At 41.0% G+C, this 15,383-nt stretch overlaps 2 protein-coding genes across 2 annotated transcripts; both read right to left on the bottom strand.

Annotated features, from left to right (window-relative positions):
• Positions 1–305: 305 nt before the first annotated feature.
• On the bottom strand, positions 306–3,745 carry LOC146523007 (ladderlectin-like). Its single transcript, XM_085142878.1, has 6 exons — positions 3,712–3,745; positions 3,567–3,602; positions 2,532–2,641; positions 2,305–2,433; positions 994–1,102; positions 306–659 (listed from the first exon to the last, which is right to left on the bottom strand). Exons 1-6 carry the CDS (start codon positions 3,728–3,730, stop codon positions 577–579), a joined length of 486 nt encoding a protein of 161 aa, XP_084999004.1. The 5' UTR covers positions 3,731–3,745; the 3' UTR covers positions 306–576.
• Positions 3,746–12,269: 8,524 nt separating this feature from the next.
• LOC146523006 (E3 SUMO-protein ligase ZBED1-like) lies at positions 12,270–13,828 on the bottom strand. Its single transcript, XM_085143167.1, has 3 exons — positions 13,309–13,828; positions 12,870–13,020; positions 12,270–12,764 (listed from the first exon to the last, which is right to left on the bottom strand). The coding sequence occupies exons 1-3, from the start codon at positions 13,611–13,613 to the stop codon at positions 12,318–12,320; spliced, it is 903 nt and encodes a 300-aa protein (XP_084999293.1). The 5' UTR covers positions 13,614–13,828; the 3' UTR covers positions 12,270–12,317.
• Between the last annotated feature and the right edge of the window lie 1,555 nt (positions 13,829–15,383).

Here is a 15,383-nt window from a genome sequence, read left to right as displayed (position 1 = left end):
AATAAGAGACTCATATTTGTTTCCCCTTACTTCAACTGTACAGAGACATCTAAAAAGTGGCTATTGTATTTGGAATATTATTAATAGAAGCCACACAGTAGTAAAAAAACAAAACAAAAGGGGGGGATCAAATTGTAATGCCCATGACAACATATTGTTTTCTAACTGTCCAAAGTCTTGGACTAGAAGGACATATTATTAACACCAGCAAGTGCAGATACATATTTAATTCCCTAATTTTAATATATGTATATTATGACTGCTGAATATATATATGCCTTGACACAAGAGATGTAACACAGACAGATGCTTCACTTAAAGCTTTAATGTTGCAAAACAAGAAAAAACAAAGAAGCAACAGTTTTGTAGGATCAATGCTGTGGTAACACAATCAGTCTGCTCTTGTTAAAGACACAAGGCCTAAAAGACAATGCAGCTTTTGCTGATTTGTCATTTTGATGTTTAGATTGGTACCAAGAAAGGAAAAATGTAACTAGGAAAAGAAGTAGAAGCAAGCATAACACAAACACTATTATACATCGGTTTGTGTTTTACTGGAAAATTTATGCTTCAGTCTCAGCCCTGGTGTTTTGATATTTTCTTGGCACAGACAGATGGCCGATCTGTGTAACACTGCATATCATCCCAACACTTGGAAACTGCAAATTTCAAAACCAGAAATCAGTAAATTCTAGTGCTGTCAACGTTATTCGTGTTAAAATGACGTTAACGCCATACCGTCATTTACGCGGCAAATCGCCCTTAGCGAGTTAACACAGCTCGCCCCATGCAAGGGGCTGCACACGGCTGCAAAGCGTTAATGAACCAACCACACTGACAGGTTGATGCCATGCAGCCCATGCACGGCGTGAGCCACGGTAATGGCGTTAATGTCATTTTAACAAGATTAACACTGACGGCACTAGTAAATTCATTTTAAAAAAAATCATTCAGAAATTAGGCAATCATGTTAAATATTGTGCTTTGAATTACCGCCATAATTCATCTGCAGACAATCCTGCTTGCCTGCATTATTAGGCTCTCCGGGGCACCAGTGTGTATAGCTGAAAGGGGTCCCATCACTCCACAGCCAAACATTTTCCTAGAAGACAGAAATTGATAGCATCATTTCGGGCAGGCCAAAAGATCATGCCTAGCCAAAGTCTTGTGAAATCAGCTTTATTTAACTGACATAACCAATGTAGGCAGCTGGTGGATCTCAAATATTATTTATTATATAATTTAAGCTGCTTTTAATTGATTCATGTCAATTGATTTTACATTTTGAGATAATGGTAATGTGTCATCATTAACCCTTTGAGACCTATCGGAGCAGGGATGCTTCGTTTTGTGTATCTGTTTTTAAATACCTGCAGAACTGCAACCACATAAGTTAGCACATTATTATTTTTATTATTTATTTTTTTGCATAGCAAACCGGAGAAGTTGTACTTAAATCTTATGCATTCAGCTTGTTCTAGGTCACAGTTTCCTTTCCCATATGGCTTTGCAAAAATTGCATAAAAAGCACTTGCAGTAAAAAAACAAAAAAAACATAATATTCCAGAAACACGCTTTGCTGATCTGATCAGCTGTTCGTAACACTTCCTATGTTAGAATAGACATTGGTGCGAACTGTCGCATGTCCGCCATTACCTGCTAAAACCGGAAGTGACGTCATATTTCGTGGGAAACTTAGTTTGGTTTTCCCTTAACGACCTTTATAAACCCATGCTGGTGTTTTTAATGTTATGTTATGTTTGACTTTATGCTTTTCTGTATAGTTTCTGGGATTCTTAGAACTAAAATTTCAGTGCTGGAAATAGTTTAGTTTGATGCACATGCTGTTTTCTTTGCTAATTTGCATTATACTATTTATTTATCATTATTATTAGTATTTCCCTGCAGTATATAAAAAAAATAATAATCTCAAAAATAAAACTATAAAGACACTCAAAACTAATTTCCTGTGGTTGGAAACTATTTTGTGCAACTATTTTGTATTTACAGTTTTGAGAGATAAAATGAAATATGTGTAAAAACAAAACAAAAAGTATTTTATTTTTTGTGGACTTTATTGCAATTTTTTTTTTTAATTTATGAAGTTACTATAGATGTAATGCATACATATTATTAAAATTTGGGCTATAATGGTTGTATTGATGTATAGCAACTTGAAATGCTCCCAAAAATGGGACTACAGCATGTAAAAATATAAAGATAAGCTCTGGCGTACTTGGTTCTATGGTAGGTCTTAAAGGGTTAAGAGAAACAGAAACATAACGTGATGATTTAAAAAAGTACCTCAGATGCATCAGTTCCTCCTATCCAAGTTTCTTTGTAGCCATGATCACCAGTCAGCTTCAGAATGTGATGGTACTCGCTGCTGCTGTGCACAGATGCAAGGTTTGCGCCCATGGACAAGCAGTTTCTCTTCAGTGAAGAGTGACAGAGAGAGGTTTTTAAAGTCACAACGAGGCTAGATGTGTTTTAATCAAGTTTTGAAGACAATACAAATAAGAGAAACTTACCTCAGCTTGAGCCCAACTCATGGATCGTGGAATGTAGACAAAGCAGCGTTGATTGAAATGAGTCCAACCATAAGGACAACCAGAGGACATGTTGAACCGGTAACTCTTTGCTGGGAACAAATAAATAGCTGTATGTATGTATGTATCTCCAGCTGATATTGTACTGTTTGATTTTTTATTATGACATGTACAATATAGAAGAAAAAAAAAACAACCATACAAATACCAGCTTGACAATTAAATATTACATATTTAAGTGATCGACAATATACAGGGCACTTTGACTACCTCACAATTATATATTGTAATTATATCAATGCTGTAATCTTTTTTTTATTGATTATTAATCATTTTCATCATATTAATCATTTCAAGTAATAGGCAGTAAAATTTCAAAACACAAAGTTTCATTAAAAATTGTTATTGATTTTATGATTATTAGTATATTTACAAAGAGAACTGAACAGAACAAAACATGATCACTTAAATACAAGTCAATGCAGATGTGTTTTAGCAGCTGATTCTGCAAGTCTTATCTCTAGTCATTCTAAAGCTGAGGGGACATGATGGCAAAGTATGGTCAGCTTTGGATTTCAACTTTCAACATTTTAGTAGCCAGAAGGGCTGATATGAGGTTGACATTTCTGGTATTTAACTTGTGTTCAGACTTAGACAGCTGTGAGAAACCAATATGGTCTTTTTAGTTATACAATTTATACTCAATGAACAACTTTAATGTATCTAAAAGGTCTTTAAATTGGCTTGTGACTGTTTTTATTTTCGTTTTCTTTGGACACTATTTCTACGTCAAAGTTAAATTTCACAATCTCTCTCTCTCTCTCTCTCTCTCTCTCTCTCTCTCTCACTCTGTGATATATAAATATAAATTTTAAAATGCATTTTTGTTTTTCTTTCATTCCTTAAAATGTGTTCTCTACATTCTAAACTGAGAGTCGCATCATGCATGACACAATTGATTTTATTTTCTTTATAAATGTGATTAACTCTGGTGAAAATATGGAAATGTCCACTGACCAGTTGGAATTAAACCTCCTGCACCACTGCTGACGTCTTCACGTGTCAGAAATGAACACAGCAAAACAATAGATGGTGGCTGATTATTTAAACACGTACATACTGACATATATTTACATACTTTACATTATATGGCAATACTCACAAGCAGTGGTCAGAAACATCGATCCACAAAGAAGTGCAGCCACAACCAGGAGCTTCATGGTGTCTCTGTGAAAAAACAGAAGACAATAAGTACTGACAAATCTTTAAAGAAAGGAGATAAGATAATTTAAGAGTTTGTACCAGACCTTTTGTAAATGGTAAATCCATTACACTAACAGAGAACTCTACAGCCCGGTAACATGGACTATAAATACTTACAAATGTAAATAAAGACAGTAGCTGCAGGTTTCATAGATGTGTAATTTATTCTTCTCATTTAATAGAGTCCACATTATTATAGTAGTAAGGTCTATTATACTATAGTATAATAGTGTGCATGCGCCAACCAGCATGTAGCCTGTTACAGTTAGTCCTGCTTTTTCTCATTAGTTTAGCTTTTGTTCCTTACTTGTACTTTTATCTGTTTATTATCTTTCCCTCAATCAAGTGGATTGAGAGAGTTTCTGTTCTGCTGGTGGCCGCAGAAGTGCTACTTTTGTCGAGGAACGGGACAACACCTACATACTGCAAGGACTGTTTAGTCTCGCTGGCCAGACCTGCAGACGTGCCAGCTGAAATTAGGAGAAAAACACATTGGGGATGCAGAGGTCAAGGACAGAAGAGAAGAAAGAAGGAGAGACAGCGGAGGCTCGAAGCAAGGAGGCTCTGTCGCTCTGTCGCTCTGTGGCTCTGTGGTCGGCATGAAGCTGGACACTCTGGTGTCAGTGGCAGAGAAAAGGACACTAAAAAAACTGCTGGACATTATGGACAATGCTGGGCATCCTCTGCAAATGGCCACAAACAACCAGAAGAGTCTGTTCAGTGACAGGTTGCTTCTCCCAAAGACAAGAACCAACAGACTTAAAAACTCCTTTGTCTCACACGCCATCAGACTGTTTAACTCCACTCTGGAGGGGAGAGGGAGGGGAAACAGGAGGACAAAGGAGGGGGGAACAACTAAGCTGTAGTGCCTCTTCACTTCAATGTGCAATACCTTTTGTGCAATACTTTTGTTAATAGTCAACGGTGCAATAGACCTCAATACTTTAAATGTGCAATTCACTTGTACTTTATTTTTATTTTTATTCCTATTTATTTTATTTATCCCCTTTGTATATTTTATTTATATAGGTCTCTGTATTTATATATGTGTGTGTGTTTGTATATATATAATATTCTGCTCACACTCTGTAACTTCTGTCGGTGCTGTGCCTTTGGAAACCGAATTTCCCAGAGGAACCCACCCGAGGGATTAATAAAGTTTTATCTTATCTTATCTTAAACCATGTCTGCCATCTATCGTAACGGGAAATGTGCGATCATTAATAAATAAAATTGATGAGCTCTCAGCGCTTGTACGGAGCCAGAGAGAAGACCGGGAGTGTAGTATTATGTTTTTCACTAAATCATGGATGCACCAGGACATTCCCAATGATAACACATCCTTGGAAGACTTCCATACTGTTCGGGCAGACAAGGACAGCATCAGTAGTGGTAAGAAGAAAGGAGGTGGGCTTGCTGTCTTTGTTATACAATACAATAAAAGAAAGGTTTTGTTGCCCGGACATTGAACTGTGTGCTGTTGGACTCGGGCCGTATTATTTGCCCAGGGAATTTACTCATATCATCTTGCTGGCTTTTTATGTTCCTCCCTCGGCTAACCCCAGAGCTGCATGTGACACTACCCACTCAGCACCCAAGTGCCTTCATTCTGATCTCGGGTGACTTCAACCATGTTACATTGGACAATACATTACCAGCATTTAAACAATATGTGGACTGTCCCACCAGGGGGGAGAGAATCTTAGACTTACTGTATGCTAATGCTAAGGATGCATACAGCTCCTCCTCCCTCCCCCCACTTGGAAGGTCAGATCACAACCTGATTCACCTCACCCCCTACTATGTGCCAATGGTGAGGAGGGAACCTGTCACCACGAGGAGCATTAGGAGGTGGTCAGAGGAGGCCTTGGTGGAACTACAGGGCTGTTTTGAGGTGACCGACTGGGAGATACTCTGTGAGCCTCACGCCGAGGACATCAATGGGCTTACTGAGTGTATCACGGACAACATAACTTTCTGCACAGACTCCATTGTTCCAGCTCAGACTGTTCATTGTTTCCCAAATAACACGTTGTGGGTGACTAAGGTAAAGAGGTGAGAAGGGTTCAGGTGTTACTGAAGGACAAGATCAGAGAGGCTAAGGACAATTACAGGAGGAAGCTGGAGTGGAAACTCCAGCAAAGCAGCATGAGAGAGGTTTTGAATGGCATGAAGACCATCACTGGATTCAGGCCAACCAACAGCAGGGGAGGTAAGGGAGGTGAGAATAGAGCTAATGAGTTGAATTTGTTCTTCAACAGATTCGAAACTGCAGTGACTGCTCTCCCCCCCTCCCCCCCTCCCCCAAAAAACCTCACCTGTAGTCAGCCTGGAATCCAGAACAACACCACTGTACCTCCCTCTCTCTTCACATAGCGCTGTTGTCTCTTGTGAGAGTCCTGACACCTCAATCATGCCTATACCCATCTGGACCAGCCGGAGAGCACTGTGAGGGTCATGTTTTTTGACTTTTCCAGTGCTTTCAACACCATCAGGCCGATCCTCCTGGGAGTTAACAGCGATGCAGGTGGATGCTTCTCTGGTGTCCTGGATTGTTGATTACCTGACAGGAAGACCACAATATGTACGTCTCCCACAGTGTGTGTCTGACAAGGTAATCAGCAACACAGGGGCACCACAAGGGACTGTCTTCTCCCCCTTCCTCTTCACCCTCTACACCACAAACTTCAGCCACTGCACAGAGACCTGCCATCTTCAGAAGTTTTCTGATGACTCTGCGGTGGTTGGATGCATCAGCAGGGATGATGAGACAGAGTACCGGGCTGTGGTCGACTCCTTTGTCACGTGGTGTGAGCAGAATCATCGCCGATGCCAACAGACTCAATAAACTGATCCGTAAGGCCAGTAATGTTGTGGGGATGGAGCTGGACTCCCTTAAGGTGGTGTCGGAGAGGCGGATGTTGTCCAAGTTAAAGACAATTTGGGATAATACCTTCCACCCACTCCACGACATGCTGGTCAGTCACAGGAGCATGTTCAGTGAGAGACTGAGATTACCAAAAAGCACCACTGAACAACACAGGAAATCATTCCTGCCTGTGGCCATCTCCCTCTACAACTCATCCACCTAACACACTGTATACTGCAATAGCTACACCCATTTTGCACATGCTCTTCTTTCTTATTCAGCTATTTATCAATAAGTGACTTAAATCTGTATACATATATGCATGCATACATTGTATATATTGTGCTATTCCTTACTTAGTGTATTGTCTGTCTGTGTTACTGTTTATACTGGAGCACTGTAACCAAAATAATTTCCCCTAGGGATCAATAAAGTATTCTGATTACCAACAGCTATATCCACTATGTGGGAAAACTAGTGAGGGAGACCATTAAGACCAAGCTGGGATTCTTGAGTCTAGAGGTTTGGAGAAACTTCCTCCCTTTCTTTCATCACAGCTGTCATGTTGACCCATTGAGAGAGGCATCGTTTCAGAAACATCAGGAAAGCCTGAAGTTTATTGCAGGCATCACACAGGACTCAAGATCTTCACCACCAACTCCCTTACTGGGAACTCGTCAAAGCTCCACTGTAGACCTGCCCCAGAAGATGAATAACCCAAGATTTCATGAACAGCATGATAGAGACCTATCCTCTTTGTAATTTCAGAAGTACTCAGATAATCCTCAGAGGATTCAGTCCTGCAGAAAGATATATATTCAATATATATTATCCTCTCTGGTTATTCTGGTATGAATTACTCTGAATTACGTTATGGTAAATAACACACTATTGGCAAAAAAACGTGTGAAATAATTCCAGATTATAGTTTTTAGTTCAACATACATGTGAAGACCTTTGACCTAAATAAAGTTTTATTTAATGCTGCTAGCGAGAACATTGTGTCTTCTTCATGCCTGTGGCCATCTCCACAGGCATGAAGTATTTAAAACAAGCCGTGAAGATCTGAGATCAGCAGCTTTCTGAAACATCAAACTGAGATACTGTTTGAACTACTATTGCTGATATATAGTCACAGTTACATGGATGCTTAATCACTTTGACTGTTTGTCTTTAACTTTATCAGTAAAACAGCTGCAGTTACTGTTGTCACCGGATAGTCCTGAGGTCTGAATCTGAGACCAGCTTCTGTAATAACAAAGAGAACAGAATCATCACAAGCTATGAAATATAAAGTGTGTCTCTCAAATCTGAAATACAGCTAATCCTTCCATGTCCTCACACACATCAGGATCTGAAGTTTTACTCTTACATGTTTTTCAGCTCTTCAGTTCTGCTGACAGCTGACATTACCTGTTACTTCAAAAAAACCTTATATACTATCAGATTATCCAGGCTAATATTTATCTTTGAGTAATTGGTGCTTTTTAAATGGAGATCTGCAAAGATGAGATGATGGAAAAAGTTTCCAGTCCTGGCTCAATCTGCTGCTGCATCATGGTCACCAACATAGGTGTCATAACTAGTGTTTGTGCTGCTTAGGTATTTGACAGCAAATATTAACACTTTAAATTATTTATGTAAGTTGTACAGAGTACTGTTCATGTAACTTTGTGAACAGTTAACAATAATTAGACTGTTTTTTAGCCTGAACATTTTAAACAAACTCAGGAAAACAACAACAACAACAACAAAACAAAGTCTGCTAAAAAAATCACCAGTGGAAAACTTAACCATAAATTTTAACTTAAGCTGCCAAACGGCCGTAATTGGTTTTAGCACATAAATATTGGACTTTGCTACTTTAATGTGTAGTTCATTATCAATGAGGGGTCACTGAAGTGCAAGCGCGTCTTTTAATTTGGTGTTTCTGTCCTTGCAGATGTGGCAAGAGACAAATTTAAATTTAAAAACCAGCTCTGCACAGGAGCTGAAAGTGTCATGATTCACTGCAATAAAAGACCCAAACGCAAGACTTGGAAAAAAGAGGGATGAACAAGAAGAGGCAGTTTCTATTGTGCTGTGAAAACTCAGATGCCAAAATACAGGCAACAGAACAGAATAACTGGAAACAAGGAAACTAAACTTGGAAATAGAGAACTAAGAGACTAGAGACTAAGAAACGAACAAGTTACACTTTGAACCAGGAGCATAGAGGAAACACATAATGTGCTTGTCGTACTCTCACTAACGTAAGGGTACAACACGATAATAAGCAGGTGATGACAGAGGGCTAAATTACACAGCAGAGTTATGAGAAAATAGGAGACAGAAGGGAAACACAGTTGGGCCTAATTAGGCAGGATGAGACAAGGGAAGCAAAACTAGGCACACAACCTAAGCACACTAAACTATAAACAAAAGAGCAAAAGAGACAACATGAAGCGTAGGTACAGAGACACAAACTTAACACTTGTCATTTTGTCTCTGCACGCTACCACAGTGGATTGTACATCAAAAAATCAACATGTGACTGAAGTACAGACTTTCAGCTTTAACTCAAGAGATAAAGCACAGTCACAGTCATTTTTATACACATCCATCCATCCATCCATCCATCCGCTTCCGCTTATCCTTTTCAGGGTCGCGGGGGGTGCTGGAGCCTATCCCAGCTGTCATAGGGCGAGAGGCAGGGTACACCCTGGAGGGGTAGGGCCAACACACAGGGACAGACAACCATTCGCACTCACATTCATTCGCACATTCACACCTAGTGGCAATTTGGATTATCCAATTAACCTAATGTTCCACAAGCTGCATGTCTTTGGACGGTGGGAGGAAGCCGGAGTACCCGGAGGGAACCCACGCAAACACGGGGAGAACATGTAAACTCCACACAGAAAGACCCCGGCCTGATGTTAGAATTGAACTCAGGACCTTCTTGCTGTGCGGCAACAGTGCTAACCACCGTGCTGCTTTTTATACACAGTCTCCCATTTTCTCCCATGTTCGTATTTCATTGGACAATTACCTTAAAAGCAGTTTCATGGCCAGATGAGGCCTACTCCCTTATTTGTTCATGAAAGTGAACCAGACAGAATATCTGAAGTTGTTTTTAATATGTTGAATTTTGATTTCATAGCTTGTTATTTCACTTTTAATGTTATTTAAGATGTGAGAACATGATAAGTAAGAGAACTACATTTTTCTTGTCATAGAATAATTAATAAAACTTTCAAGTAAAAAGCAGAACTTTTGAAAAAAAATCTATGATGAAATTCCTTTTGTCAAACAAAACAGAAGTTACAAAACAACATTGTCTAGACATTTGTCTAGACAGCCCCAGTTCCAAGGAAGTTTAATGACAGAAAAAATGTGATTATATAAATAAATACACATAATGCAATAATTGAATGATTTCCAAACTCATGAACCCAGATTTTATGCATAACAAAGCACAGGAAACATACAACAATGCTTGAACTGAGAAAACGTAACATTATATGAAAAACAACAACTCGTCTTAAATTTAATAGCAACACATCTAGCTTGAAAAGTCAGTGATACTGTAAAAAACAGCTGGCAGCTAATTGGATTAATTGGCAACAGGGTAGTAACATGATATATTCTATAATAATAGTAACTTAGACAGGCAGTTTTCTTAAAAGTAAATCATATTTACGTGGCGTGGAGGCTTGGGGGTCTGGGGGTGCTCCGCCCCCCGGTCTGGGGTGCTGGCTGGGCCTTGGGGGCTTGGGTCCTGGCTGTTGTGTCGCCGGAGCTGTGGGCGGGTGGGTGCTCAGCCCCAGTGCAGGGGACCTCTAGTGCATCGGCCCAACTAGGGGGCTCTCTAACTGGTGGGGAGGTTGTTATATCTTTGCAGGTGGTCTCCTCTCTACAGGAGCTCACTCTGCAGGTGGGGGGAGAGATATAGGAGAGGTGGAGAATGAACTCAACCTGGGTGTCTATTGTCTTGTGTAGTTTGGGAGATGATTGGATGATTGGATGGGGTGGGTGCAGTTTTCTCTGGGGTGGAGTCAGGTGGGCTGCCCCGGACTCTGTGGGGCTGGGCGATGCTGCTGCTGCGGGCCCCGGTCCGGATGGGCCTGGGCCCCCTTGCCCTGGTGGGTTCCAGAGTGTGTGGGTGCCTACTGGGTTCAGCGGGGGAGCTGGCCCCAGGGAGGGGCTGCTTGCCCCTCCCTTTCTTCCCTCCCCATCCTCAGCTGCCTCCCTATTCCCGCTCTACCACACCCACACACACACGCAGGGCTTGGGGTGCAGGTATGTCACCAAGGTGCAGGGGAGGCACTCCCCCTCTGTCCCCTTCTGGCCACCTGTGCCTCAATTTTATTCTGCAACCTAGACATCCACATTACTCACACTCTCACATAACACATACATATAGGGCCTTGGGGGTGGGCACGTTTTAGAGCATCCAGAGGATGGTCGGTGTATTCCAACCCACCTCTGGCGCTGGTGCCCTACCCTCAATTTTAAATGCATATAGACACTAAGGGTTTTCAGGAGGAGCCGTGCTGCTCTCTGATAGGAAGCAGGAACCATGCTCACCTGTGTTTTAAATGCACTTTAGAACAGCACACAGCAACACTACATATGAGCGGGCGTAGGGAGGTTTGGGGTCTTCACTCACACCGGTTCTGTTAGCCGTCAGGGCTGGGGGGCTGGGAGAAGGTGCTGGCCGTCAGATTGGGGTCTGGGATGCGGGGCCTCCCTGCTACTGCAGATAAGGAGGTGGTCCGCTTGCCTCCACCCCAGAGAGAAGGGTTACATCTCCTGGGTCTAGGTGCAGCTTGCCCCTCTGGGGGCGGGGGTACCTGGACCTGGGATATAGAGTATGTTTGGGGAGTGTGACTGTCTGAGAAGTGTCTATTTGTGTCTGTCTACACGTTGGGTGAGTGCCGAGTATTTGGTTGTGCATATGGGGTGGGAATGCATGTTTGTGTCCGCGTGCGCCTGTTCGTCTGTGTCTATATGTCAGGTTGGGTCTTAGACTCAACTAGGGCTGGGTATCGTCACTGATTTCTAGAATCGATTCAATTCCGATTCACAAGGTCCTGAATCGATTCGATCCACAATTCGATTCGATTCGATTCGATTCGATTCAATCCAATCCAATCCGATTTTGAATCAGTCCGAAATATTATTATATGAACCATAATATATATAAAATTATGATAATTCACCTTGTATATGTACTGTCAAAAGAACCCTCTAAGCCTTGTGAATGAATTATATAAATTTCAAAATTAAGAACAGATACTAAAGCAGTTACAATAATGTAATTTTTAATTAACATTAGTATATATTTATTTTCATACATAAATTTCAAGTGGATCAGGGATGCAGTGCAAATAGAACATATCTTTTGTAAACATCAGTAAAACCTCAGAGTAATAGTTTTGCTGTTAGTGTCTCACACAGCTTTTCTGAAATCCACTATTGTGTTTTGGAGACACACAGGATAACACAGCGTGTACAAGTGAACTGACAGAAACTGACCGATCAGAAAATGAAAAACTGCCTTTTAAAATACTTCAAAAAATGAAAAAATACTGAACAGTATTGTAAAACCTCTGTGAAACTCATGCAATTTAGCCTCATTTATAACTACCCTCTCACTTCTTTGAGACTGTAAGGTTTTTCTGCAAGAAGAGAAGCTGGTCTACATGTTGTGGAGTCAGGCAGCTCCTTTGTGCAGTAACAATGTCACCAGCAGTTGAAAACACTCTTTCAGAAGGAACACTGGTCCCAGGTATGGAAAGATACTGCTTTGCTTGTACAGCCAAAAGAGGATACTCCCTTTCATGGTCCCTCCACCAGATCAAAGGATCCTCAGAAAGTGCAACAGGCTCAACGTCCCTGTATCGATTCACTTCTTCCTTTGCCTTCTGAGTTGGTGTTTTCTGTGGTGCTGTGGTTTTTGTTGAGTAGGCTGGCCCAAGGAGAAAAATTAATGCAGAGTCCTTTGACCTCTTAATTGGAGGGGCATAATCCACTTCATCAACACCACCAAGAGAGATGTCAGGGACAGTTTCCTCAGATGTGTCACCATCAGACTGTCGCTGTAGAAAAATGAAAACTTAATTAATAAAGAAATTACTATTTATATTCTAACTCGAGTAGTGCAAAAAAAACAATAATTTTTTGTTTTTCTTTCTGTAACTCACATTAGCTGTGTCCACGTTCTCCAAACCTGCTGCTTCCAACACCAACTGAGAGAATGTGTTGTTACAGGTCTCTTTGGACAAGAATGGCAGGGCCTTAAAGCGAGGATCTAATGCTGATGCAATGTACAGCTTGTCCTTTAGGGCCACATATCTTGAAAAGAGATTTTGCACATTTAACTCAGTTTATCATGTTGGATATTCATGTGCATGTTACATACACTCATGCAAGATCAGAAACATTAATATACAACTTTGTTTCCATAATTTATATATAAACATCTATAGATAGATAGATATAAAATCAAAAGGCCTGTTACTCGACAAGAGGGCATAACTAACATTTTTATATTTTTTTCACTATAGTAAGAATTTTCATGTAATACATGCATCCATACAGTTACACTCATTCACTGCATATACACACAATTCATAAACATACCTTGACTTCAGGTTGTCATATACAGCAGTCTTGAGGTCTTTAATCAGTGAGGAGTCGTGAGAGACACTGATCATCTTCTCCAGCAGCTGTGCATGCAAAGGTGCAATGATGGAAAGGGTCGGGGACTTTTCTTCAGACATAACCAGTGTGGCTGCTTTCAGCAGCTTCAAAGCTTTCACTATATCTTCTCCATCAGTTATGTCAGCCTCTGTAAGACTACAGAGATTACTGTCACTTCTCCTCACTTCAGGTGAGAGTAGAGCTGCAGAGATTGCTGGTTGTTGCTCCAGGAAGCGTTCCAGCATCTCCAACGTGCTGTTCCATCTGGTCACCCCATCAGTCACCAGCTTATGGGCAGGTAGATTCAGTATCTTTTGCTTCTCTTTAAGCTTGCGACTTGCAACAGTGCTGCGATGAAAAAAGGATGCTATGCGTCTCACTCGGCCAAGCAGCTGAGCAACAGCTGGAACTTTCAGTCCTGCTTGTGAAGCTAAATTGAGTGTGTGGGCAAAACAACCAATGTGCAACCAGTCCGTTATTTCCACAGCTCGCACCATATTTGCAGCATTGTCAGTTACGATGACTGGATTTTTGTTTGTAAGCTCCCATTCTTCGATTGCTTTGAACATAATTTCAGATAAATTAACTGCTGTGTGGCTTGCTTCAGTGGTTCTTGTCTGTAAGACATGAGACACGAGTCTCCACTCCTTGTCAATATGGTGTGAGGTGATAGTCAGGTAGTTATCTGTTGCTCTGGATGTCCAGCTGTCACAGGTTATAGCGACTCTCTCTGCTGACTTGAGTGAGGCTGTAACATCGTGTTTCACTTTTTCATACATGTTTGGGATTACCACTTCACTCAAATGTTTGCGTGTTGGTAAAACATAGCGTGGTTCTAGCGTACTAATGAGGTTTTGGAAGCCATCATTTTCAACAACGCTGTACGGACGTATGTCTTTACATATGAAAGTTGCGACAGACTGGGTTATTTTTTGGGCACGTGGAGAAGTGGATGCCAACTTCACTGCAAATGCCTTTTCGAGTGAGCGTTGCTTGGTGTCGGCCGTTTTTGCTAGCGGGATATCTGGATGATGCCTCGTTAAATGATTTCTGAGATTTGTGGTATTTCCACAGTGCTTTACCTCCATTTTGCACATCTTACATACGGCTTTGCTTTTGTCCGGCTCTTCACTGTCTTCACAGTTCTTAAATCCAAAGTGTTGCCAGACATCTGCCTTTAGGCTCGGTGGCACATTCCCAGGAGTAGCCATGATGGTTCATGCGTCCAGGTCACTTAACTCTCGCGTGACTTCCTCATGTTAACCGCTTGCAAGTTTCATACGCGGCAAACTACATATATATATAAAAAAAATCGATTTCAGGATTTAATGAATCGATATCGTTTTATTCCAGTTAGAATCGATTTTAATCGATGAATCGATTTTTTAAACCCACCCCTAGACTCAACCTCTCTGGGTACATCTCAGGCCCTCCAAAGTACAGAGGCCTTTCTCCCCTCACCACACTCCCTGCCGGTGGCTGATGCCCTCAGACGTTGGTGTGTTGGTGGTCCTTTTCGACTGGGGCTGGGCGCTCATGTATGTACCGGCTCATTCCTTTTTCTCCATACAGGTGATCCAGGTGTTTTGTTTGTTTTTCTTTCTTTATTCCCCACTTTCTCACTGTCTCTTCTCCCCTCTGTTTTTCTTTCTCTCCCTCTCTTTCTTTCATTCTTTCTCCCTGTCCTATCTCCCAGTCATGTCTGTCCCATTTGTAGCAACCGAAAATAAAATAAATTCATAATTATAATAAAGGTCAATCAAATGGACCAATATGGCAAGGCCATGATGATCCACTTGGTAAAATAAATCCGCTTGGCATCTTTCTTGGCCTTAAGACAACAATTCTGATGGCTAAAGATCCAAACGGGAAACAAAAAAAAAAGTAAATCATATTAGAAATTTTTTCTCAATGTAATAATACAAATAGATTGAGTCTCTCATCATCTACAGTTATGTTTATCATCAATAGATTTTAAGAATCTGGAGAAATCTCTGTGCTCAAGACAAAGGCCA

Source organism: Neolamprologus multifasciatus, chromosome 3, assembly GCF_963576455.1.
Source record: "Neolamprologus multifasciatus chromosome 3, fNeoMul1.2, whole genome shotgun sequence".
In the NCBI taxonomy this organism is placed as follows: domain Eukaryota; kingdom Metazoa; phylum Chordata; class Actinopteri; order Cichliformes; family Cichlidae; genus Neolamprologus; species Neolamprologus multifasciatus.
The sequence above is the reverse complement of the archived record's forward strand: the minus strand, read 5'-3'. Positions and strand labels throughout refer to the sequence as shown.

Excerpts from the sequence above, each read along its gene's own strand:
- LOC146523007 (XM_085142878.1), bottom strand. Across the intron at positions 2,434-2,531 it reads TGAGTTGGGCTCAAGCTGAG|AGAAACTGCTTGTCCATGGG; the intron begins GTAAGTTTCTCT and ends TCTTCACTGAAG. Across the intron at positions 660-993 it reads TCTGCAGATGAATTATGGCG|TTTCCAAGTGTTGGGATGAT; the intron begins GTAATTCAAAGC and ends TGAAATTTGCAG.
- LOC146523006 (XM_085143167.1), bottom strand. The coding sequence starts at position 13,613 with ATGCTGGAACGCTTCCTGGAGCAACAACCAGCAATCTCTGCAGCTCTA. Across the intron at positions 13,021-13,308 it reads TATGACAACCTGAAGTCAAG|ATATGTGGCCCTAAAGGACA; the intron begins GTATGTTTATGA and ends TCTCTTTTCAAG. Across the intron at positions 12,765-12,869 it reads AGAACGTGGACACAGCTAAT|CGACAGTCTGATGGTGACAC; the intron begins GTGAGTTACAGA and ends ATTTTTCTACAG.